Genomic DNA, 23,126 nt, shown 5'->3' on the forward strand with positions numbered 1-23,126 from the left:
GCTTCCGGTGACACTGCTCTGATAGCGGGAGATTCGTATCACCCTGATAATCGGTTCCTTCTTGCTTTTCTCTCAACTCCGTCAATCGACTCTTGGCAGCCGCCAACTCCACTAGACTATTGGTGCCAGAAAAATCTACCCAAGACGATCGCGTAGGAGTATCCGAACGGACGGGAATCCCGCCTCCGCCCATAACTGGGCACCGGGCTTGGTACCTTGCAGCTGACTACAGCGACGGGCGCCGCGGAAACAAAGTGGGATTAGCCTGCGTTAATTTGCAGGAGGATGGCTGATGACCTTTCTGGTGGTGGTGGAATTGTTCTATAGATTGAGGTCTTGTCTCCAGAATGTATGTTGTATACTGTGTATTAAGGCTGCGTATGCTCTTGAAGAGCGAAGGTACTGCTTAATAGACTATTTCAAAAGAAAAAAAAAAAAAAAAAAAAAAAAAAAATTGAGCTCCACGCATGTTCTTCAAATTATCGGGACATATTAGCAACAAGAATCCTCCTGTTAGCTCGAGAGTAGCATATACCATATCTATGGAAGTCAGTAGCACAAATACAGCACAATACCACCTTCTGTCCATCGTCCGGCTGACGGCTTGGGCTTGAGCCGTCATCACTATCATTTTGCGTCTCTGTGGATTCTCTTCCATGATTCTTATTGATTGGTTTCTTACTTTCCGTGTTCTGCTTTCTCAACCTCTTCCAACGCCTTCCGTATCATCTCCTGCGTACTTTCCCTAGGAAACTCCCGCTGTGCCGTCTTCAATCTATCTTTCCAGAGGCACCATCTATCCATGTGCATATCTCGACGCGGTGTTTGGTCCTCATCCCCAAAGAGCCGTCCAACCTGACAGTTCTCCCATACGCGCTGACCGGCGTATATATACCAGATACATGCAGTACGTACAGCCTCCTCTACTGATCGACATGAATAGAATGCATACAAAGATGCGTCTAAATGATGGCAGAGGTGCTCTACTCTCCTCGTAAGGTGCGCCATGAAGGCATTCCGGTTCTCCCATTCCTGAAGGTCACTTGGAGGATACTCCTTCTGGGGATCCTCATCTATCTGGCGGGCATATTCTGACAGATTTAGCCGCGGAATCAAACAACAAAATGAGTAAGGGGTGTAGGGGTGATATACCAGGCTTGAAATTGAAATGATAGCAATCAGTCGAATATAGGCTGAGGTATGGAACCTCAGTTCATATCCTTTGATCAAAGGCTGTTGGCTCTTCGCCTGTGGCAGGATCAATAACCTCGGTACGGTGCAGCTCGAAAATAAAGTCGATGAGTTTGTCCTGCAGTTCTGCTGGAGTGATGTTGGCGGTGTCCACAACTTCGGTCATGGCATACCACGTATGATTACCATCGATATCAGACGCGGATTCGGATTCCTGTCTCCCCAGCTGTAAGACCTCGCGAGCGCGAAGGAGATTCTGGACTGCCTCGGCGGGAGAGACAGCAGGGTTTTGAACTAGCTCATCGATGACTGGGTATTCCGGTCGCGGAATCATCTCTCTCTTGGGGCCTGCCATGGGGAGGAGTGGTGTGGGAGTTGGGGGGTTGAGTTGGGAGGCTGAAAGAAACAAGTAAGGGTTCCAGGCATGACTTGAGCGGTTTAAATAAAGGGCGTTCGGACTGTGTAGAAGCGGCCAGTACTCAGAACTGTTCAGCCAACAACTATATCCAACACGCCACCTTCGCCGTCCAGCAAAAGAGCATGGACTGTAAGGCAGCCCCACTTTACGGAAAACAAGTCTCTTCATCTGACAGGTGAGTTTCTTATCCTAAGGAGTAAGGATGCTGACATGATGCGACGGAGGTGCCGCTGGCCTGTAACTTAGCTACAGCCTCGAAGATCACCCGGCCCCCATTTTTCTTGTGGACCAAGTCGCTCTGCTCATCTATGAAGAGTGAAATAATAGCACGAGATACTATACGACCCGATCGATACGGGCTCATCATTTAGAACTCTTGTCTATGAGATCTTCGCCAATGCACTCAAGTACCCTGAGATGGCAGCCAATTAGCATCTTTGGACTTATTATGATTTAACACACCCGCAAGGCTGTACACAGTGATAGCTAGAGGGATTCGAAGCACTAAAACCAAAATAGAAAGCACTGAACAATAACATCTTAATCGCTGACCCTGAACTCAAAGAGACAGAAAATCAAATATCAATCGCTCAACCGCAGAATCATGACACCTGGTGACCTCCCTCCGCGCCATATGCTAAAACAAACAAAGCAGATCATAAAAAGACAATGGTAATGACATCACAAAAATTACTTTGCTTCTACCTGCCTCACACCCACCTGCAACATCTTAAATCCCCACTGCTGCATCTTGAACTGATCAAACACACCATAGGGATCCAAGAACACCTTCGGGCTCTGCATCTGGCCTGCGATGCCCTGCCATCGAACCTTCTCATGTCCGAACGTCTCCCAATCCGTGTGAAGAATGACAGCACTGCATCCCGCGCATGCCGCCTCCACTGATTCAGCCACTGTGACCGTCTCAAGAGACGCATTGCTCGCACGCAGCGTATTCTCCAACTGGCCTGCGGGTATAAATGGGTCATAAATTCCCACTTTTACCCCATTCCTCGACAAGTCCCGGACCAGACCCAGCGCTACAGAATACTGATTGTTGTTCTCCTTTGGGGTGAACCCCAGGATCGCAATCTTCTGCTCTGTGAGATCGCCGGATAACTGCGACAGGACGCGTTGGGAGATCCGTCGATTGTGAGAATCGTTCATGCGCAGGACAGCGCGCCAGTACTCTGCCACTTGCTGCAGTCCTAGCTCTCGGGCCAGATAGACTAGGCAGAGAACCTCGGTCTGCAGGTGCGAGCTGCCGAATCCAAAGCCGACTCGTTGCGGTAGCCCCAGGGTCTGGGTTATGTGGTTGATGTTGGCGTTGGTGGATTCGCAGATAGCGCTGAGCGAGTGAAGACTGCTGATTTGTTGGGCGAGGAATGCGTTCGCGGCTATCTTGCCCAGTTCTGAAGACCATGCGTCCATTGTGATGATGCGCTCTTCTGAAACCCATGGGATATAAAGCTTCTTTAGTGCACTTAATGCTCCAGGGGACATATCTTCCGAGAATATGTGCCCGATGATAATGCGGGGAGGGTAAAGGAGGTCATGAAGGGCTGTGCCTGGAACTAGAAAGTCGGGGTTGGATAGCACATCGAATGAAGCGGATGGAGATGCGGTTTTTCGCAACTGCGTTCGTTAGACTCTTATTGCTATCTTGGGGATGGGCACTCACAATCTTCTTCATTCGCTGAACGACACCACATGGCGCTGTGCTTTTTTGCACGATAATCTTGTGGCCAGTTGATACTTGAGCAATCGCTCGAATTGCAGACTCCAATTGCGACAGATCTAAGCGCTCCTTTTCGTCAATCTGTACCAATTATCAGCCTTGTCTTCCATTTGTAAGCGGGCATCTTACTGTTATAGTCGAGCTTATCTCCGAACATAGGAAGATCAGATCTGCTGCGGCCACGCCAGCGTGGATGTTTGTAGAAAATGTCAAGTTGGTCAGTTTCCTCTTTCGAGTCTGACAACTATCTGGAGCTATAGACTGATTAGGGATAGCCGACGCATCCAGAGTGAGGCTTGATATTTCCTCAAACAACATCTCCTCCAGCCCAGGCTCAAACACTGGGGGGCGAACGGAGTTCCACGCATCAATGAGACCCGCATCATTGTCAACGACACTGAACTGGATGTGGGGATTCTGAGAAGCGAGTACAACCGCCGTCAATGCACCTGGCCAACATTAGCTATTCTTCTTCTAAGATACTGGACTGGAAGGTAAAAGCAGCGCGCTTACCCACATGTCCAGCGCCAATGATACAAGCACTCCGAACATCTTCAACTTTCTTACTCTCCAACGGCTGAAGCTCGGTCTCATCCACACTATCAGAGTAGGTATGACCCTTCACGACAACCGGCGGCTCAGCAGCTTCGATGGTCTTATAGCGACGTCGCGAAAAAAACAAAGTTATACTCGCCAGGACGAAGAGTAGTGGAAAGAATGGCATCATGGCGGCACATCCGTATCATCAACTCTAACCAACTAAGTAACTGACCACCCTCTCTCTCTTTCTCTCCCTACTCTCTTTTTCTTTCTCACCCCTTAACCACCGACCGAAACACATGTTCAACAAGAATTAAAACAAAGAGACAGCGAGCGAACGCGTTGTGGGTGGTTTGGGCGTGTCGTGGCCAAAAGGGCGGTCTGGTCGCAAAACTAGCCACTTCATCGCGAGCCATCATTGCCCCGAAAAAATATCCGAATGGATATACGGTCGTGCCATTGGACATGGAGGTTGTGTCCATCTACGTGGACGTGCTCGTGGCGTAACTCGAATCCACTCTGACTACCACTACTGAATTGCATTCCACATTTGATTGGAACAGCGGGTCTGGATGATGATTGATTTACCTGGACCCACTCACTCATTGAGGTGCTGTCCTATTTTAGAAAGGTAGCAGCCTCACTTTGTTTCTTCTTGGCAATACGAGTTCATGTCAGTAAACTATTTTTAGTTAGTATGGATTGCATTTGCATGCGCTGAGTCTGAGTTCCAGGAAGATATTGTTGTTGTTCTTGATGCACAATTTTTAATGACAATTATCAGACAGCGGGTTCGACGTGCATTGCGAACAACGTGGGACTGGACTGCATGAGACGTGACAGTGACATACGTCACCAAAATATGAAAATGATGTGAATTTTAACATGGGGCTATCAGAGTGAAGAAGGAACAACATACAGTGACCGGGATTAGGATGCAGATGTGCTGTGTACTAAATACAGGAGATATGGATTAGTTGGATTGGTTGGCAGGAGCAAGAATGACTGCTATCGAGCTACAGTATCTCCCTATCCGTGATTTTACTGTGTTTTAGGGCTCCATTGGATGTCAGTACGGAACTTGACTGATAAAACAAGACCGTGAGAATAGTACTTTTATACCTGCCTGGAAACTCTGCGGAAGCCAAATATATTACTTTATACAATCACAGCACCCCCACAACAGGTGCGGGTAATCTTATCCAGCCTTATCCAGACGACCAGAATTGATCGGACCCTCACATATTCCTCGGTCGCCTTATCATTGGTCTGATGGACAAATCCAGTTAGTTATATAAAGCATACTTACTAAACTCATGATATCTCTTGCAGGCTTCTGGGGCCATCAAAAAGACCGTAATGTCTATACCTGAGGGGCTCCAGTTATTATCACTATGTCATAACTCTTATCTTTGGATTATCAACAATGCCAAGACTCGATCGGATCCGGACTAACGCTGATCCGGAGAGTAACCAATCGAACTACTCTCTCCTTTCCTTGGATGTACAAATACGATATAAAGTTATACTTAATACCTACAGACTCTCCCCGGCAGTGCCATGTTCCGGCTAGCTTGCAGGACAAGGCCATTGAGGTCTTCGAACCTCCTTCGCGCCACGCGCTCCGTCTCATCCGTTGCGCCGCCGTTAATTCGGATCCAGAATGCCACATTCTACGAGAACTATCCTACTCCCGAAGATGCCGCCAAAGGCCGCAATCCTCCCCTCTTTCCCGACTTTAACTTCGTTTTACCCGCCAACACCACACTCGCCGGGGACAAGGGGGGTGACGCTCCGCAGACGTGGGCGGTGATTGGCTCCGGGGGAAGAACGCAGATGCTCGACGTCCTCCGTGGTCAATACATTTGCACACCGCCCACGGCGCGCAGTTATCCGTACCTCCTCAGCGACGAGATCGCCCAGAAAGATCACCGCCTACGGTTTGCGGGGAACGCAATACAATATATCGGATTCAGTGGGGAAGGTTCCGGCGCCATTGGAGGCACTCGCGGCGCCTATCTGAGTGCCCGATATGAGAGTCTCCGCGAGGAGACCGACTGGTCAGTCCGCCAATATCTCAAAGGCCAGACTTCCCTGAACCCGTTGGAATCCGAGCAGGATGGAAAGATACACGATGAGCAGCTGTTAGCACAGATCGTTTCCGAGCTCCGGCTGGAGGAGTTACTCGATATGCCGGTTGCCAACCTGAGCAATGGTCAGACTAGACGGACTCGGATTGCCAAGGCCCTCCTCAGCAAGCCGGAATTGCTCCTCCTTGATGATCCCTTCATGGGCCTTGATCCCGCTACCGTCAGAAGCATCTCAAGCCTCCTCCAGCGCCTGGCGGCCAAGTCGGATCCCCGACTGGTTCTCGCGCTCCGGCCTCAAGACCCCCTGCCCGACTGGATCACACATATCATGGTGCTGGGGAACTCTCACCGGGTTCTGCTCCAAGCTCCCCGCGCGGAGGCGGAGAAGGTGTTCAACGTATGGAAGAAACTAGGCAGTTATGAGAAGCCTACCGCCAAGGAGAACCAGTGGGTCCACCAGACGTACGAACAGGCCAAGGAATCCATCGATGCGGGCTATCTTGATCGGCAATTGATATGGGACATGCGACTAGCTCCCCCACAAGGAAAGGGTCGCGCTGCCCCATCCTTCCCTATCAAGGGCGGTGAACCACTGATTGAAATGGACGGCGTCCGTGTACAATACGGTGACAAATGCGTCCTGGGCGACTGGACCCAGCACGTGCACAACAAACCACAATCTGGCCTGCACTGGACAGTCCGGCGCGGGCAACGCTGGGCTGTGCTAGGTGCCAACGGCTCCGGCAAAACCACTCTTCTCTCTCTCATCACCTCGGACCATCCCCAAACCTACGCTCTTCCTATCCGCCTCTTCGGCCGCACCCGACTCCCCGAAGCCGGGAAACCAGGCCTCTCGATCTTCGAGCTCCAATCCCGCCTCGGCCACTCATCCCCTGAAATCCACGCCTTCTTCCCCCGTCAACTGACCATCCGCCAAGCCATTGAATCCGCTTTCGCGGAAACCTTCCTCGCTAAACCCACCCTCAATCACGATCGTGACCTAGACGTCAGCGCCATCCTCCGCTTCTTCCGCGCCGAACTCGACCCCGATGTCTCCAGCATCTCCCAAAAACCCACCAAAGTCACCACTCCCCGCGATCTCTTCCCCAGCCTCGTCAAATCCGACACCGACTTCTACAACCCCGACCACGGAGTCGAGTACGCCGACACAGTTCGCTTCGCTGAATTGAGCACTGCTCAGCAGCGCCTCGTCCTCTTTCTCCGCGCTCTCGTTCACCGACCCGATATCGTTATCCTAGACGAAGCCTTCTCCGGCATGCCTGCCTCCATCCGAGACAAGTGTCTAAACTTCATCGACCACGGCGAATTCGTCACTAAGCGGGTGACCAAAGTCCACCCTGCCCCCGAGGATGCTCGCTTCCGTGGCCTCACGGACGATCAAGCTCTGGTCATGATTTCCCATGTGAAGGAGGAGATTCCTTCCAGTGTGCGCTATTTCATGCGCCTGCCTTCCGATGCGGGGGAGCCGTTGGATTTCAAATTCGGCACCCTAAAGCCGGGAAGTACTCTGAGTGAGCCTGCAGTTTGGGATAAGGCCTGGGCGGCGGATTTCCAAGAAGGTGCGGTGCGTGCTGGGGTTGAGAGTGTGCCGGAAGGGGAGACTGTGCGGGAGGATTTTGAAAAGTTTGAGTGGTATTCTATATGATCGGTGGGAGAGTAGAAGTAGTATATGTATATATTTACTTATTCATGTACAAGACATAGATTTTGATACAAGAGAGCCTCTCTAGTTCTCGAGTTGGTATACCTCTTCCAGCGAGAGGGGGGGAATTTTTGGAAGAGGGAACTCGCAGCGATTGGCCCGAGCGAGCTGAGGTGGCCTACTACTGCTTACTACTGGTAGTTAAGGAAGCCTAGTATACTACTACCACATAGCGCATGTTGCTCGTTTGGCTGCTGCTTGAGGAAGGAAAGTCAGAAAGAAAGGGTAAGCCTCAGACCTCCGACGTAGGCAAGTGTTCAAGATTATGTCTTGGCCATAGCCATATAGTTCTGCCGGGTGGCAGCGATAGACGTACGAAGACGGTGCTCAATTGTAGTAAAAGATACCACCTTTTGTTTTTCTAGTTCATGATGCCACCCTGCACCCTACTATCTACTAAGATACTGGATAGGGTATGCAGTCCCGCCGGATAATCCGCCGTCCCGACCCGGTCCCGCATTCTGCTGCCTTATGATCGCCTCCGGCAGAAGTTGCCGTTTTGTTCCGGTTCACGCCAAACTTCGCCGCTCTGCTGGAAGGTAGATTGCTAGTAATCTACTTAACCTAATTACTACTCACTAACTGTTGCTACTGACGATTCTCACTGGCATCTCGCGCCATCTCCCCTTTCCTTCATCATGCCGTGATTGATCGTATGCCCGATCGTCCTCTTCCCCTTTTTGTTTCTGAAAGTGAAATTTCAACCATACGGAGAATTCTGCCCCTCTAACCGCTGATCCGACCTGTCATATCGCATATCGTGCAGATAATCAATCGTGCAGCGACGGGATCCTTCCTCCCCTCCCCCCTCATCATGGACCCCGCCATCCTGCGTGAGGTCTCCCGTGTCGACCCTGCGGTTCCTTTTCGCGCAACCACCCATCATCTCCATCATACTTGGGCGCAGACCTTCTACTCGCGTCCCGAACTTTACGTACGCCCGCAATCTATCGAGGAAATTCGGAAGCTCGTCAACCTCGCTCGCCACTGTCGCCGTCGTCTAGTCACCGTGGGGAGTGGCCACTCCCCCTCTGATTTGACCTGCACCTCCGCCTGGCTGATAAACTTGGATGATTTCAATCGCGTGTTGGAAGTTTCGCCGGAGACCGGGGTGGTGACGGTCCAGGCGGGAATTCGGTTGAGAGACTTGGGCACACAGCTGGAGCAACATGGTTTGATGTTGTCTAACTTGGGTAGTATTGATGAACAGTCGGTCGCCGGCGTGATCTCCACGGGTACCCATGGAAGTTCTCTCCAGCATGGCTTGATCTCCGAGTGTATCCTATCACTGACTCTCATGCTGGCTAATGGGCAGCTGGTGCGGTGTAGCGCGACCAGTAACCCGTCGCTCTTCCGGGCTGCGCTCATCTCTCTGGGTGCACTTGGTATCATTGTCGAGGTCACGCTGCAGGCGGAGCCCGCGTTCAAGGTGGCCTGGCGACAGACGCGGCGTAAACTGTCGAGTGTGTTGGCCCAATGGTCATCCGGACTGTGGACTTCGCATGAATTTGTTCGAGTATGGTGGATGCCCTATGAGAAGAGTGCCGTTGTCTGGCACGCCGATAAAACCGACCTCCCGCTGCGGGAACCGCCCAAGTCCTTTTATGGAGAGACACTCGGTTACCATATCTATCATAATCTGCTGGCCCTGGCCAACTATTTCCCTCGTATTCTCCCGTGGGTGGAATGGCTGGTCTTTGGTTTGCAGTATGGTTTCAAACCGGAAGCCATCGTGACAGAGGCGGTAGAACCAGCCCGCTCAGGTCTCCTCATGAATTGTCTGTACTCGCAGTTTGTCAATGAATGGGCACTCCCGCTCGAGAAGGGCCCCGAAGCTATCACTCGTCTCTCCGCCTGGCTGAATGGCGATCACGAAACAGCGCGTATCCCTTTTTCCGTCGACGGTCTGTGGGTGCATTGCCCCATTGAAGTCAGAGTCGCGGACTCTACCTACAACAAGACAATCCGTCCGTTCCTCGATCCTACCTCTTCCAGCGGCCCGACCCTGTATCTCAATGCGACGCTCTATCGCCCGTACCATCGGGATCCCCCTTGCACGGAACGATATTACGAGGCATTTGAGTGGCTTATGCGCGAAATGGGTGCAAGACCGCATTGGGCTAAGAATTTCCGGACGACAAGGGAGGAGCTGAAATGTCTCTATGGAGATGACATGACGGAATGGTTAAAGGTCCGCCAGGATGTGGACCCCGACGGCATGTTCCTTGGTGAATGGCATTACCGAACCCTCCCCTTGCCAGGGAGTGGGGACGAGTCGAATGCATCAGGGCCGGCCGACCTTCCGCTCCTCGAACGCGAAAAGACTCGTCGGAAGGCAAACATCCAGGGATCCGGTGACGGCGTCGAGTGGATTGGACACAAACAATGGCAAGGGAATCAGGGCCGTCAAACTGCGATGTTCGTGTCCACGCTAGACAACGAAAAGATTCATGTTTCGTCTGAGGGCACTAGTCTCAGTCCTCCCACAACAGCAACCAGCGAAGAGAGCTTCGATTTTCTGGCGGCAGGAGAGGCCAGTGTTGTCCTTCCCTGAATCTGGTGCGTGAGGGACTGATAGATTCGTGACAAGGAGGTTTGGCAAGTAGCAACAAAGTAACCGGTCGCGCCCCTTCCGCTTTTGTGGATTGTCGGTTGGAATTGCCGACTCGGTGATTTTTCGAAAGACTCTGTACTTTATTGCCTCACTGTTCCGTTATCTTGCTCTTTCTTTAAAATCACTTTTCATCCCTACATAATATCTCCGTCAATACTCTATCATACAAGTCATTTAGCAACAGCACTGACCCTGGTTCTGGACAGGCAATAGCCTACTATCAGTCTACCAAGGGAAAATCCGCGACAGATTCTCTACTGATATAATATGAATTCCTAGCGCTACAGACAGCCAGAAACCGTCTAGTCTAAATGAAAAACAGAATATCCAGGCTTGCAAAATGCTTCCACAGAATGACAAAATAACGAACGCCACAATATCAAATAACCGATAGACTTACACCACCGTACCTGCAGCGCGCAAGGCATCCGTCTAGTCGAAAAGCTTTGTCATGAACTGATGAGCCAGCTCAACACCCGCACTGTTCGGCATATTAGCAACGACAGCCCAGAACATGTCAGGGTTAGAATAACATACAAAGTAGCAGCATTGGCAGGAACGGCTCTTGCCAAAGCAGGTCCAAATCCAGGGAAGAAAGCCTTGAAGCCACCGCTGGCATAGACGGTGCGAATCGTACCGCCGATTGTGGGACGACCAGGCGCGCTCTGCAGACGAGACTTGATGGTATCGACGGGGAAGACAGGGATCCACATGGCAATACCAGCAGCGCCACCGGCAGCCAGGACGGCAGGCATGGACAGCTGGCCAGTGACATTTCCTTCCGCATCCTTGGGAGTCAAAGTGCGCTTGATGTACTCGTAGGCGGCGAAGTACGCAGCAGAACCAGGGCCGTCACGAGCGAGGGTCATTGCACTACCACGGAACACACTGCGAATACCACCCTCCTGGTATAGCTGCCGGACCACATCCAGACCGCCAGAGTATTTGGGCTTCTGACCGGGAGGCGGGGGGTTCTGACCCTGGATCTGAAGGAGCACCTTGACGCGCTCGAAGGGTGCCGTGATCAAGGTCATGGGAATGGCAGAGAAGAAACCAGCAGCTGAAATCTGGCCAATGGTGTATTGAGGGGTGTTGTTCTCTACGCGAACTTCGGACATCTTGCCGACGAGCGTTTTACCCACATCATAACCCTACCAGCTGTCAGCCGTCTGCGCCAAAGGGGGATTGATCACATTCTGTAAACTCGTAGACATACCCAGAAACTGACAGCGACTGCAATACACGCGAGTTGTTAGTATGTGCGATGGGAGTCACAGAGAAGAGAAGCTTACACATTGGCGTAACTCCCACCAGGGGAGCAGAGACACCTGCATAAAGACCCTATTCCGACGATCAGCAACTGCGCCCAACACCAGCTATCAAGATAACTTACACGAGCAAGACCCTCCCGGGCCACAGTCCTCTTCACGACATCGATAGCACCAGAGTAAACGCCCTTCTCTGCCGTCTGAAGGCGCACCTTCACCAGATCGAAAGGATGTCCAACAACAACGGCGCACACACCACCGGCAGCACCAGCAGCAAGCGAGCGGATCTGAGCAATAGTCTGATTAACGGGCTTGGGCTCCGGAACTCTGACTTCCTCTGGAATTGATTCAGCGGCGGACGGAGAAGCGGTCATGGTGGTGGCTGGCGCGGATGAGCGGGGAGAATAAGAAGTGGGGAGAAGGGAGCGGGGAGGAGGCTGGAGTCGTGTCTTCTTGGGCGCTGTAGCAGGAGAAGCAAAAAGCGGCTGCTTTGAGTGAGAAGTGTAGTTATAGATAGGATAGTTTACAAAGAAGTTGCATACACGGATTAAAAGCAAAGGGGAAATTAGGGGAAAAAAAGAAGAAAGCTCTCGATGATTGTCGCGCGACGGTCACGCTCTCCATCCGGCCGACCAGCATGGCAATCCATACCCCGGACCTCGGCTCGGTACGGATCAAATATTTATCCGAGATAGGCACGTCCCCCGGGGTTGGAGGATACGACGTAGATATGGCTACGAAATACTGGTCTGGTACGTACCTTAAGTAGGTTGGTCGGGCGCCCGGAACTTAATGCGACGGTTTGCGGTTGACTGGAGATGGAGAATGGTTGGATAGGTTCCTAATGAGCTCGTGCACGTGATATTCTTGCAGCTGATACTGAATAATGAGCTCAAACATGTGACTACTTACTATCTCTGATAGGAAATTATCTCTGCACGTGATACAATATAGGCTTACCACGAAATAAAAAGCAAATGAATGAAGAAACAAAGTATGTAGAAAGCAAGATGACGAAGAGCGGAATGAGGGTACTGACTCGCAAACAACTATTCTGCCAGTTATGACATTTGTCTGAATGTGAAGCTGTAGGGAACCTTTCTAGGGGCAAAACTTCAAAACAGGACCATAAGGCCATCGTTACCAGCAGATACTCTGTGGACCCTTAGAATCCCCTATATACTCAAATACACATGGGAGGAGGCGGGTAATACCAATCGTTGTAAGGATTCAGTTCCTTACAGAAGCAACTGCATAGTTAGCATCTTAGAGTATTGCGGGCTCGATCAGGCATAAGAAAAAGAATTGAATGGGATGGAGTTCGATTGAGCTTAAAATGGCTTCTCTACACCAGATTGCGTCATAAATCTATGAGCTTCATCTGAAAACGCTATATCTTATCAATATAAGTATAAAGTAGACTAACATTTACGGTAATACAAAGAGTATGTAAATAATAGACGGAGATCATTCTTGATTGGCCAAGTTTCATAGTCCAGAAATGAAATACAAAGTACTATGATGTAAATATCACAGAAAGCTTGTACATTCATGTAGATAAAAAATAATAAACTTAAGTTCAGAAAACTGACAAAGTAAAGAAATCATCTACAGTGACAAACCAGCCATTCTATACACAAAGTAGGTATTCTTCTCGTCTTTCTTATCTTTTGGACTGGACTGAGTCACGTGAGCATAGTAATAAGGCATCCGAGGCTTAAGAAGAAGAGAACGGGCCCAGTCAGGTGACTCCGGAAAAGGGCACCTTCTCCGGGCATCATTTTGAGTCACCGGGACTATCTGATAACTAATCGGAGATAATAAATGAGTCTTATTCAGTCTTTTGCTGAAGAAATTCTACGAGAGTTCGGATCGAACAATTAATCTAACAGCCGATTGGGACTGTCGAAGCCCTTCCCAGCACGAACAGGAAGCAGAGCTAGTCGGGATCACAATGTGCGATTCCCACCACTAATTGTAGGGAGCCGTGGGCGTTATCGCGTACAATCTCAACCATGAGCAAGCGTCCTCATCCAGGGTCCCCACCACGCCCTGCCTCCCAGTCCCCCGATCTGGTGGATCACACACCCCAGGGCCTCTCGCCGGGGGATTCAGAGCAGCAGCATCATGCATCCGGGCCTAGCAAAAAGCCCCGAAACTTTATAGCCACAGTGGTTGGTGCTTCCCCATTACCAGTAATGTGCGCGATAGTAGTAGTAACCACTTCTTTTAGGCATGTGAGAATTGCAGGCTTAAGAAGACGCGATGTGATGAATCGCGACCGAAGTGCGGCTTGTGTAAGTCGCTGAACCTCGAGTGTGTCTACAATGAGCGCAAGACCTCCAAGTAAGGCCGAGTCACTTTCACCAGTCCCTATTTTCACTGTTGCTAATGCTTAGAGTAGACGAGATCATTCTCTCAGCTTGATAATGAGCACGTTGCATCGACTGGAAACCAAGCTGGAAAATGTTCCCACGACCATTTCTAAGGAAATTCAATCCCTTCGGGGTCAGATGCCCCGTAGTTTGGATGGCACGGAGACGATAGGCTCGCTCGCGCATCATTCTCGCAACACGAGCAGCTTGGGTAGGTTGGAACGCTTGACCTCTCAGGCTCTCACGCCAGAGGCAATGAGACTGAACGAAGTGGAGCATGACGACCAACACCTGCATCCCAATCCGACGGAGGCAAACGGATTAGTCTCGATTTCATTCAGCCAGCATGGAGTGATCTCCTGGGCAGGTGCTCAGGAGATTCTTCCACAACGGTTACTTGAAGCACACGAGAAACTGGGCAAAAATTATGTGATTGACATTGAAATGAAGCGCCCTCAATTGCCCATGTACATCTGCCCTTTCCCAGCGCAGGCCGGGGACAACTGGTTGAACGCACTTCCGCTGGCCATGGTCAAAGGCCTTTCGGACGCATTCTTCACTACTTTCAACCTGTTCACACCTTTAATCGACAAGAACTATTACTATGCTTTCACCCTGGGCGCGGCTATTGAGAGCAACTTTGGCTACAACATCGAGAGCTGTGTGGTTCTCAATATCATGGCGCTGGGCTGTATCGCTGTCCACGCCTACCAGGAAGGGGATTTCCCATTACTAGGGACACGCAGTGGTCGTTTCGAGCCTCCTGACTGGATGGGGGTGGTCTACGAGAATCCCCCGGGATTGCGCTTCTTCAACACTGCTCGCCAGCGCATTGGATTTCTGATGTGTGACAACAATCTCCAAAGCTGCCAATTTTACCTCTTGTCATTGTAAGGCTTTCCGCTCGAATATCCTTGATGGCATGCTAACTTTGTAAAGCATCTACTACAGTCAAATTCTTCGCCCCATGGATTCGTGGGCCATGATCCATCGAGCGGCCACTTGCTGTCTGTCCATGCTCACCAAGTAAGTCATCCATGGCTATCATTGCATAACTGGTTCTCGCAAAACTGACACTACTCCAGTCATGATGTACATTTCGATGAGTGGGAAGGCGATATGAAATCTCGAGTGTATTGGAACTGCCTAATGAATGAAACCATTCTGGTCCAAGAACTACACGTCCCGCCCAGCGGTCTCTCCCGACTCGAAGAATACGTCCCAATTCCCAAGTTCATCACCTTCGAAAGCGTGGGCTTTCCAGCTTCTCGGTCACTCTCATTAGAAGAGATAGACGATTCGTTTTTCCAATATCATTTCCTCGCGCAGGTCGCCCATCGAATCATCCTAACCCGCATCCGACACTCGCTCTACTTCCATTGTGAGTTAACCCTACCCTCATCCTGCCATATCCATCAAACTAACCTTTCGTCCCTACCAGCCGACTCCGGCACATTCCCCCACCCAGCAGTCAATGCTGAACTCCGTCACCAGCTAGAACAATGGCGTATCAACCTCCCCGCCGCCCTCCAATTTCCCGACCACACCACCTCTGCCCTGACCACGAATCCGAGCACCCCGATCCCACCATCTCCAGCCTCCCAGCAACATCTTCCCTTCACCCCGTCCCACCGCCACGCCCTATCCCCCGCGATCGCCGTCTCCGAGGCCATGCTTCGTGGCCGGTATATGATCGCCAACTTCCACATCGGCCGTCCATACCTCTACAAGGCGCTCCACACTCCCGGCTCCCTAACCGACAAAGATCTCGAGCAAATCCACAGTGGTTTACTCAATGCAATGAATTGGCCTGTCGTGGGCGGCATCTTCCAGCGCATGAAGAGTTGCATCCCGATTAAATTCGCTTTTTGTTCTCAGTAAGTTAACAACCCACCCAAATCCCCTCCCGTATGATAATGTTGTTACGTGCTTACCTGGTTCATGTAGATTCTTCGGTCAAATCCTCCTCTTCTACTGTATATCTCACTCCTCGGACAGGCGGTTACAGGAGACTTTGCCGGCGGGATGGGAGCAATGGAACCAGGAGATGATGCAGTTTTTGGAGGATTGTGCGCAGAACAGTCCAGCCGTGGCGAAGGACTTGGAGCTGTTGCGGTTACTGTAATTGTAATCAATATGTGTATGTATGGTGTTGATGTCTGTATGTATGTCTATATGTGTCTATGAATGAATTCAACAATCAACATTCGAGGTCAACATATCTTGGTATACCTCGAAAATTACAAGCATAGCTGCCCTACTTACTGTATTGAGAATAAGCTAACCTTCTGGATGGGATCCTGGGACGGGCTGCTGTACAATTATAGAGTCATTCAGCACTAATAGTACTAGTAGTAGTAAGAGTTGACTGATATCCCAGACGAATTGAAACTTGCATATATAGTATATATATATATATATATAAGTCGGTCCTCAATAAAGGTGTAAAAATCGCCATTACAAAGTAGAGAATAATATCTCCAACAATCCTAATATATCTACCCGCTCTTGAAAGTGGAATAAAACCGCAATTAGATGTGGCTTCAGTCATGTCTGATCTCTTCCTTCCCCAGACTTCCCCATAGACTACATTAAGTGAGCGCCACGTGACAAACAAGCAAGACAGATCAAACAAAGCACGTGATCTCAAGAGCCACTCGCCGTCACAGGAATAGTAATAATGACGATGTGACGCAAATTGCCTCTTTAAATGTCTTATTCATCTGAACTCCACGAGCCTTCATTGGGTGCTATGTAATATGCGTCGACTGGCAGGTATAAATTTATGCAATTAATTTTATTTAGCCACTTTAACCTGACATGGAAATCATTGTATAACTAGTTGACTAGGAGTAGAGTGATTTGTTAGTAAGTCCACTCGAGTTACCATAAACGTAATTCCAATTGCTAATCGGCATCATACAGCCGAGTCAGTGACTATTACCTCAAGTGTAGAAGTGTAGAAAATACCATGAAAATGGCCGGCAAACCCGGGATCGGAAGATTGACCGGGAGACCGACGGACAGCCACGTGACTCCCACCAATCCCACCTGCCGAGCTGCTTAGCCGCAGAGCATCCCAAGTTCATCCCAAATCAGTCCGGGGGCTCGGATCGAGCAACGGCAGTCTGCCTGAGCCAATCAGCGCCCTCCCAGCGCCTCCCAAGTCCCCGCAGCCCCGGTGGATCTCCCCCAGCATTGGTTACCCACGGCCCTTCTTTGGCCATCTTTGGCCATTTCTGGCCATTACTGGCCATTACTGTGCCCCCCCCTGCATCGCTGACACCGCGGATTTCTCAGCCCTCTCTGTGCTTCCTGCTCGTCCCCACGCTCTATTATGCTGCTCCTCCCCAAACTCTCCACGATTCAGCCGACTATGAATGCCGTTGTGGTTCCCCGATGTCTGTCTCCCCGTGTGCCTTCGGGCCACCACCCCAGTTCACCACATGGTATTTATATCGCCTTTTCCCCTTCCCTTTCATCATGAAGGTTTTATTTTCCAGATCAGCTTCATCTCTCTCTATTTGTCTGCTTTCTTCTCCCACCTTTGGGTGATGTTTTAATCGGTCTCTTTCTTGTGAATATACCCATTCCCCACTCTGTATCTATTGACTTCCCCACTCCACCACTACCCCGAAGCTTGACCCGCTCCTCTCACCTGCACACTGCCGCCATGGCCCCTTCACAACAAGAGAAGTATGACATTGTCATCGTGGGCGCTGGCCCGGTTGGCATTGTCTTGTCGCTTTGCATGTCCCGCTGGGGCTACAAGGTGAAGCACATTGACAACCGTCCGGTGCCCACCGCCACCGGCCGCGCCGATGGTATCCAGCCTCGTTCGACGGAAATCCTTCGCAACCTGGGCCTGAAGCGCCAAATCATGGCCTTCAAGCCCGCTAAGGTGTACGATGTTGCTTTCTGGGATCCTCTCCCAGGCGGACAAGGTATCCACCGTACTGGCAGTTGGCCCAGCTGCCCCCGCTTTATCGACACAAGATACCCCTTCACTACCCTGGTCCACCAGGGTAAGATCGAGCGCGTCTTCTTGGACGAGATCGAGAAGGCCGGTACCACTGTCGAGAGGCCGTGGACCATCGTCGGTTTCAAGAATGATGGCTTGGACGAGACCTACCCCGTCGAAGTCCAGCTTAAGAGCATTGACACCAACGTGATCGAGACTGTCCGCACCAAGTATCTGTTCAGCGGTGAAGGTGCTCGCAGTTTCATCAGACAGCAGCTTGGTATTCAGATCCAGTACAAGGATCCAATCTCCTACGTCTGGGGTGTCATGGATGGTGTCGTGAGGACCAACTTCCCTGACATTGAGGTAAGCAAATTCAAAATATGATCACGATGCGAACAGCCGCTAATCATCTGCCAACAGACCAAGTGCACTATCCACTCTGATGCCGGTTCTATCATGGTTATTCCCCGTGAGGACAACATGGTCCGTCTTTATGTTCAGATCGCTTCGTCGGACGACCCCGACTTCGACCCTAGAAAGACAGCAACCGCCGAGGATGTTCAGGCCACCGCTCGGAAGATTCTTCAGCCGTACTGGGTGGAATGGGATCGCGTCGAGTGGTACTCCGTCTACCCGATCGGTCAGGGTATCTCCGAGAAGTACACTCTCGATGAGCGTGTGTTCATGGGTGGTGATGCTTGCCACACTCACAGTGTAAGTGTGCCCGTCTTCAAAGCATCTTGCGAGTTAAATAGGCATTTCTAACAAACTCTGTAGCCCAAGGCCGGTCAGGGAATGAACACTGCTTTCCACGATGCTCTGAACATGGCGTGGAAGCTCCACGCCGTTGAGTCTGGTTTGGCCAAGCGCTCCATCCTCAGCACCTACGAGACTGAGCGCAAGGATATCGCCGAAACTCTGCTGAGCTTCGACAACAAATACGCCGCCTTGTTCTCCAAGCGTCGCCCTACCGCCGGCGAGGTCGGCGAGGCCAGCCACACTACTGCTGCGGCTGGCGGAGAGGAAGACGAATTCGTCAAGACCTTCAAGTCCTCTTGTGAATTTACCAGTGGCTACGGGGTTGCCTACAAGCCGAATGTGTTCACCTGGGACGCTACCCACCCCGCTCAATCCCCGCTGTTCGACGTCCCCGGTGTCCGCCTGACCCCTGGTCGCGCGTTCACGCCGACCACCGTCACCCGCTTGGCAGACTCCAACCACGTGCACCTGGAACAGGAGATTCCTGCCAACGGTGCGTTCCGGATCTTCATCTTTGCCGGTAAGCAGGACAAGACCAGCAAGGCGATCACCGATCTTGCTGCCAACCTCGAGAAGGAACGCTCGTTCCTTTCCGTGTACCGCCGCGCCGACATTGCCGACGTGTCGTTCTTCGAAAACCACCTGCCTCACTCCAAGCTGTTCTCCATCTGCCTGGTCTACGCTGGCGAGAAGAACCAGATCGACGTGGACTCCATTCCCAAGATCCTCCGCGACTACCACCACCACCTCTACGCCGACAACATTCCCGACGTGCGCGTTCCCCAGGCCACCTACGCCGCTCACGAGAAGCTGGGCTTCGACGTGGAGAAGGGTGGTGTTGTTGTCACTCGCCCGGACAGCCACGTCGCCTGTACCGTGCAGCTGTCCGAGGGCAGCGGCACCGTGGACGCCCTCAATGCCTTCTTCGGCTCGTTTTCAACGAAGCCTCTAGGCCAGGACTCCCAGCACAGCCGTCTGTAAATGACCACCTCGCAAACCACATTTTTTGTCTTGTAAAAAAAATTTTCCCCCCTTGATATAAAGGGTGAACTTATGTACATAGTCCCTTTCAAATTTTTGGTTTCACATTTTGGTTTCTAGCTTCGTTCAGCCTGAACTGATTATGAACCGGCATGGTTGGAGTTGATTTTGTCTCTTAAAGGAATTCAATCCAAATCTTTGATATTATGGCCTCCAGATATTGTAGCATTCATATTCTTTCACTACAAGAAATGACCACTATCCTGGCGGAGTCCTAATACCGTACCAATCTCGGTTTACCTACTGCGTACCTATTCAACCTTCGATAGCCGGCAAGCCGGATCAAACCTTCTTCTTCACACCGGTCACCTAAGCCGGTAATCCGGGTGGGGAGGGGAGCTTTGCCGATCCGAGCATTGCTGTGTTTACTTTTTAGTTATTCAGCTGGGCTTTTTAGCCGATATCCTCGCTTCCAGTCCCCCGTGTCGTGTCCCCAATTAGAGCCCGGTAAATATAACCTACCTCATCATGGAGCCAAATTAGTCACCAGAAAACAACAGACTAACGATCCCGCGGGAGAGTCGAGTTCTCAGAAGTATAGATGTATATAATCATATTAATGGATGGCGGGGATTCTGTTTGATAATGTAGCGTGTGAGTAGTGTATACTAGTCAGTTAGGGGTTTTGTTACATTCATGTTCAATGTAATACTACTACTTATAAATACTAGTATAGAAATGTGTGATTTTTTCGGATTGCAAAACAACTGAAACTAATCCCCAGCCATATGATATATATATATATATATATGTATCCCCAACTTCATCCATCCCAATCATACTAGTACCCAGGTCCTCATCATACTTACACCCTATTTGAATCGAATGATTCTAGCTCTCACTATCCGAAATAACCGTCCCATTCACCGCACGAACATTCCTCGTGTACTGCACTCCCCCAGCATTACTTCCCCAGACATCAACCGTTTCACCATACGAGACGGAACTCTCATCATCCTCCGGTTCGAAATAATACGCTGTTCCATATTGTTCCGTATGCAGATCCAACGGCCCCGAGGTGAACGTATACGTCGAGACACCGAGCTCCCCATCACTACCGGTCGAGTCGATATCCAGGCCTCTGCGGATCCAGGCACTGATGGAGAGGCCATCTTCGAGTCCGTACGTCGTGTTACAGATTAGAGGGTACTGGAATGTGACCTCATTTGTAGATTTATTCCCGGTAAGTTGAGTGATTGTGTTAGTGCCGGAGGTCTGTTGGTTGTTTTTCTGGCTTAGTCCTTGCTGGTTTAGGTATCCGTAGTTGGAGTAGGAGAGGTTTTGGCTCCATGAGTATTCGGAGGACTTTACGGTGAATGTTCTTTCGGCTGTAACTGAGTATGATAGTGTTTCGTTGGTCCCGTTTGCACTCTGGGTGAGATCCCGTGTGACGGTGAGGGTGGGCGCCGGGGCATATATTTCGGGCGCTTGGCCGGTGGTTGTGCTGTGTGATTCAGAGGAGGAGGAGGAGGAGTCCAAGTAGAGGAAGATAGTCCCGGTGACTACCCAGTAGGAATTGACTGTGTTGGCGAATGTTACTGTTCCGTCGTCGGCAACGCTGAGGCCTGTGACTCTGATCTCGAACGAATGGGACTTGTTGTCCTTGAGCAAGGGGAGGAAGGGTGTGATATCGATCTCGGGTTGGCGTAGGTCGAAAGCGTCGATTCCTACGATAGGACGCCAGAATCCTGGCGCGACACCGCCGGTGAAGATTATGGGGAATGGCCAGTCCACGCCGGCAAGGACGCCGTCGATATAGAGCTGGACTTCGCGGAATGGGGAGTACCCGTATAGCTCACCAATGGTATTGTCGAAGGTATACTCATCGGCAGAGAGGACGTTGGACCACCAGAATTCTTCCTCTGACTGACCACATGCGGAAATGGACACAACTGCACGGGATGCTGTCGGGGGGATCTGGTATTGCACCGTGGCGTTGTCGGATGGAAGCTCAAAGTCGCTTGATGCGTTCTGGGAGGATTTGCGAGCAGAAATTGGAAGAATGACATCTGGGGTCCTGACGTTGCCCTCATATGAGAAGGAGGCTGTTAGGGTGGTGTTGAAAGAGCCGGTGTAGACATCAGTAATGATGTTGCCAAGATCGAAGATCAATTTCTGTTTTTCTTTCCATAGTACGTTGAACTGAGACATGTCTTTGATATAGGTCCAGATGATGCCGTCGGTCGTTGGTTCAGCTGTTGATGTTCGGAACACCTCTGTGTCCCCTAAGTACATGAGCGCCAGACGATCATACTGTCTGCCCTTGGAGGTGACAGTGAAATTGATGCGAACGGTGTCAAAGGTACAATTTGGTGGCTCGTAGATCCCTGGTTCATATCATTTAGCTTATGAACAACTGATCGGATCAGGCACTTTTTCTATCATACCGATGTATGGTTCCCCATAACTATAACCGAAGACATGGTCCATTAGGAGGATCTCCTCATTGCACCCAACGCTGCCATGGCCTGTGGGAACGGGCTGGTATACCTCAAAGACCTCTAGCAGAGCCCGCACTGGAGAAAACAGCAGAGATACTAGGTAGAATGCGACACCGAAAGAGACCAGCATGATTGCGGCTTTCCTGCAGGATGGGATCTACTCTTATCGGTGCGTTTCTAGAAGGATGTCTCTCTGTGGTGGTGCGACTATGTGGAAACTTCACGTGGGCGACACGAGTATGTACTGCAAGCCCCTGAAAAAGCCCCAATGCGCAAGAGAGATGCACTAAGTGCTAGTAGGGCTCAGCCAAATATGGTGCTGATGCCTGTGAATCAGTGCAGTACAACGCCATTGTTGACGCCCCAGGGGGTCGGGAAGGGTTTTTGTATGAGGCCATGGTGCATGATACATTAGTAACTAGCTGGGTTTTGTAGGGTGATAAGTTTCCAAAATGACTGTGCTCAGCATGCGGAGATTTCTCTAGTGTGCTTCTTGTTGATAGTGTACAACTAAGCCCGATTGTGATGGATCAAACCATGACAGTTTCAAGGATAGTGCTATAAGGTGATATATCGTCAGTCACACTTGAAGAAGACGTGCTAGTTTGAACAAAGCATGTTCGTTGGCTATCTGGCAGGCGAGCTAGGACGCAATTACCCCTTGTTCTTGCTGTGAGCCGATGATAAGCTGCAGAAAGATATGGATGCCATTGGAGCGGCGCAGACGCGAGGAGTTGACTAGTACTACTACCGAAGAGTGGAGCGAGAAGAACCTGGCAAAGACAGGAACGAAGATCATGCCGGGCCAATCATTGCCTAATTGTAAATGAGCGTGTTTTCCCCCTCTTTTTGACGCCGGCGGACCCCGTCGGTCCTCTGAGTATTACATGGCTTGTATGACATTGCATCGCTCTATTCTCCGCCCCCTTCATTTCCCTTATCACTGAAATCGCATGGTTCGTAA

The 23,126-nt window shown here is 50.7% G+C and overlaps 8 protein-coding genes across 8 annotated transcripts; 4 read left to right on the forward strand and 4 right to left on the reverse strand.

The window, feature by feature from the left end:
* Window positions 1–678: 678 nt before the first annotated feature.
* Window positions 679–1,525, reverse strand: BO83DRAFT_404364 (DUF3632 domain-containing protein; the record flags this gene model as incomplete). Its single annotated transcript, XM_025533701.1, has 3 exons — window positions 679–1,091; window positions 1,153–1,207; window positions 1,268–1,525. The coding sequence occupies 3 exons, from the start codon at window positions 1,523–1,525 to the stop codon at window positions 679–681; spliced, it is 726 nt and encodes a 241-aa protein (XP_025381825.1).
* A 774-nt stretch (window positions 1,526–2,299) lies between these two features.
* ugd2 (putative UDP-glucose dehydrogenase Ugd1) lies at window positions 2,300–4,259 on the reverse strand (the record flags this gene model as incomplete). Its single annotated transcript, XM_025530053.1, has 4 exons — window positions 3,861–4,259; window positions 3,477–3,796; window positions 3,291–3,428; window positions 2,300–3,244 (listed from the first exon to the last, which is right to left on the reverse strand). Exons 1-4 carry the CDS (start codon window positions 4,072–4,074, stop codon window positions 2,300–2,302), a joined length of 1,617 nt encoding a protein of 538 aa, XP_025381826.1. The 5' UTR covers window positions 4,075–4,259.
* A 1,146-nt stretch (window positions 4,260–5,405) lies between these two features.
* On the forward strand, window positions 5,406–7,765 carry BO83DRAFT_383802 (putative ABC transporter). The gene has a single exon (XM_025532556.1). It carries the CDS (start codon window positions 5,448–5,450, stop codon window positions 7,641–7,643), a length of 2,196 nt encoding a protein of 731 aa, XP_025381827.1. The 5' UTR covers window positions 5,406–5,447; the 3' UTR covers window positions 7,644–7,765.
* A 617-nt stretch (window positions 7,766–8,382) lies between these two features.
* BO83DRAFT_211260 (D-arabinono-1,4-lactone oxidase) lies at window positions 8,383–10,500 on the forward strand. Its single transcript, XM_025526719.1, has one exon. The coding sequence runs from the start codon at window positions 8,515–8,517 to the stop codon at window positions 10,252–10,254; it is 1,740 nt and encodes a 579-aa protein (XP_025381828.1). The 5' UTR covers window positions 8,383–8,514; the 3' UTR covers window positions 10,255–10,500.
* A 65-nt stretch (window positions 10,501–10,565) lies between these two features.
* On the reverse strand, window positions 10,566–12,267 carry BO83DRAFT_383804 (carnitine:acyl carnitine antiporter). Its single transcript, XM_025532557.1, has 5 exons — window positions 11,708–12,267; window positions 11,607–11,655; window positions 11,531–11,547; window positions 10,852–11,465; window positions 10,566–10,795 (listed from the first exon to the last, which is right to left on the reverse strand). Exons 1-5 carry the CDS (start codon window positions 11,954–11,956, stop codon window positions 10,747–10,749), a joined length of 978 nt encoding a protein of 325 aa, XP_025381829.1. The 5' UTR covers window positions 11,957–12,267; the 3' UTR covers window positions 10,566–10,746.
* A 1,138-nt stretch (window positions 12,268–13,405) lies between these two features.
* On the forward strand, window positions 13,406–16,155 carry BO83DRAFT_373707 (putative C6 finger domain protein). Its single transcript, XM_025530054.1, has 7 exons — window positions 13,406–13,756; window positions 13,816–13,928; window positions 13,987–14,847; window positions 14,897–14,983; window positions 15,043–15,338; window positions 15,399–15,834; window positions 15,905–16,155. Exons 1-7 carry the CDS (start codon window positions 13,598–13,600, stop codon window positions 16,080–16,082), a joined length of 2,130 nt encoding a protein of 709 aa, XP_025381830.1. The 5' UTR covers window positions 13,406–13,597; the 3' UTR covers window positions 16,083–16,155.
* Window positions 16,156–17,238: 1,083 nt separating this feature from the next.
* On the forward strand, window positions 17,239–19,869 carry BO83DRAFT_373711 (putative FAD monooxygenase). The gene is made up of 3 exons (XM_025530055.1): window positions 17,239–18,284; window positions 18,342–18,635; window positions 18,699–19,869. Exons 1-3 carry the CDS (start codon window positions 17,631–17,633, stop codon window positions 19,659–19,661), a joined length of 1,911 nt encoding a protein of 636 aa, XP_025381831.1. The 5' UTR covers window positions 17,239–17,630; the 3' UTR covers window positions 19,662–19,869.
* Window positions 19,870–20,552: 683 nt separating this feature from the next.
* On the reverse strand, window positions 20,553–22,459 carry BO83DRAFT_460596 (uncharacterized protein; the record flags this gene model as incomplete). The annotated part of the gene is made up of 2 exons (XM_025537217.1): window positions 22,109–22,459; window positions 20,553–22,048 (listed from the first exon to the last, which is right to left on the reverse strand). The coding sequence occupies exons 1-2, from the start codon at window positions 22,290–22,292 to the stop codon at window positions 20,553–20,555; spliced, it is 1,680 nt and encodes a 559-aa protein (XP_025381832.1). The 5' UTR covers window positions 22,293–22,459.
* Window positions 22,460–23,126: the final 667 nt, after the last annotated feature.

Source organism: Aspergillus eucalypticola (genome assembly GCF_003184535.1).
Source record: "Aspergillus eucalypticola CBS 122712 chromosome Unknown BO83scaffold_55, whole genome shotgun sequence".
NCBI classification, from domain to species: Eukaryota; Fungi; Ascomycota; class Eurotiomycetes; order Eurotiales; family Aspergillaceae; genus Aspergillus; species Aspergillus eucalypticola.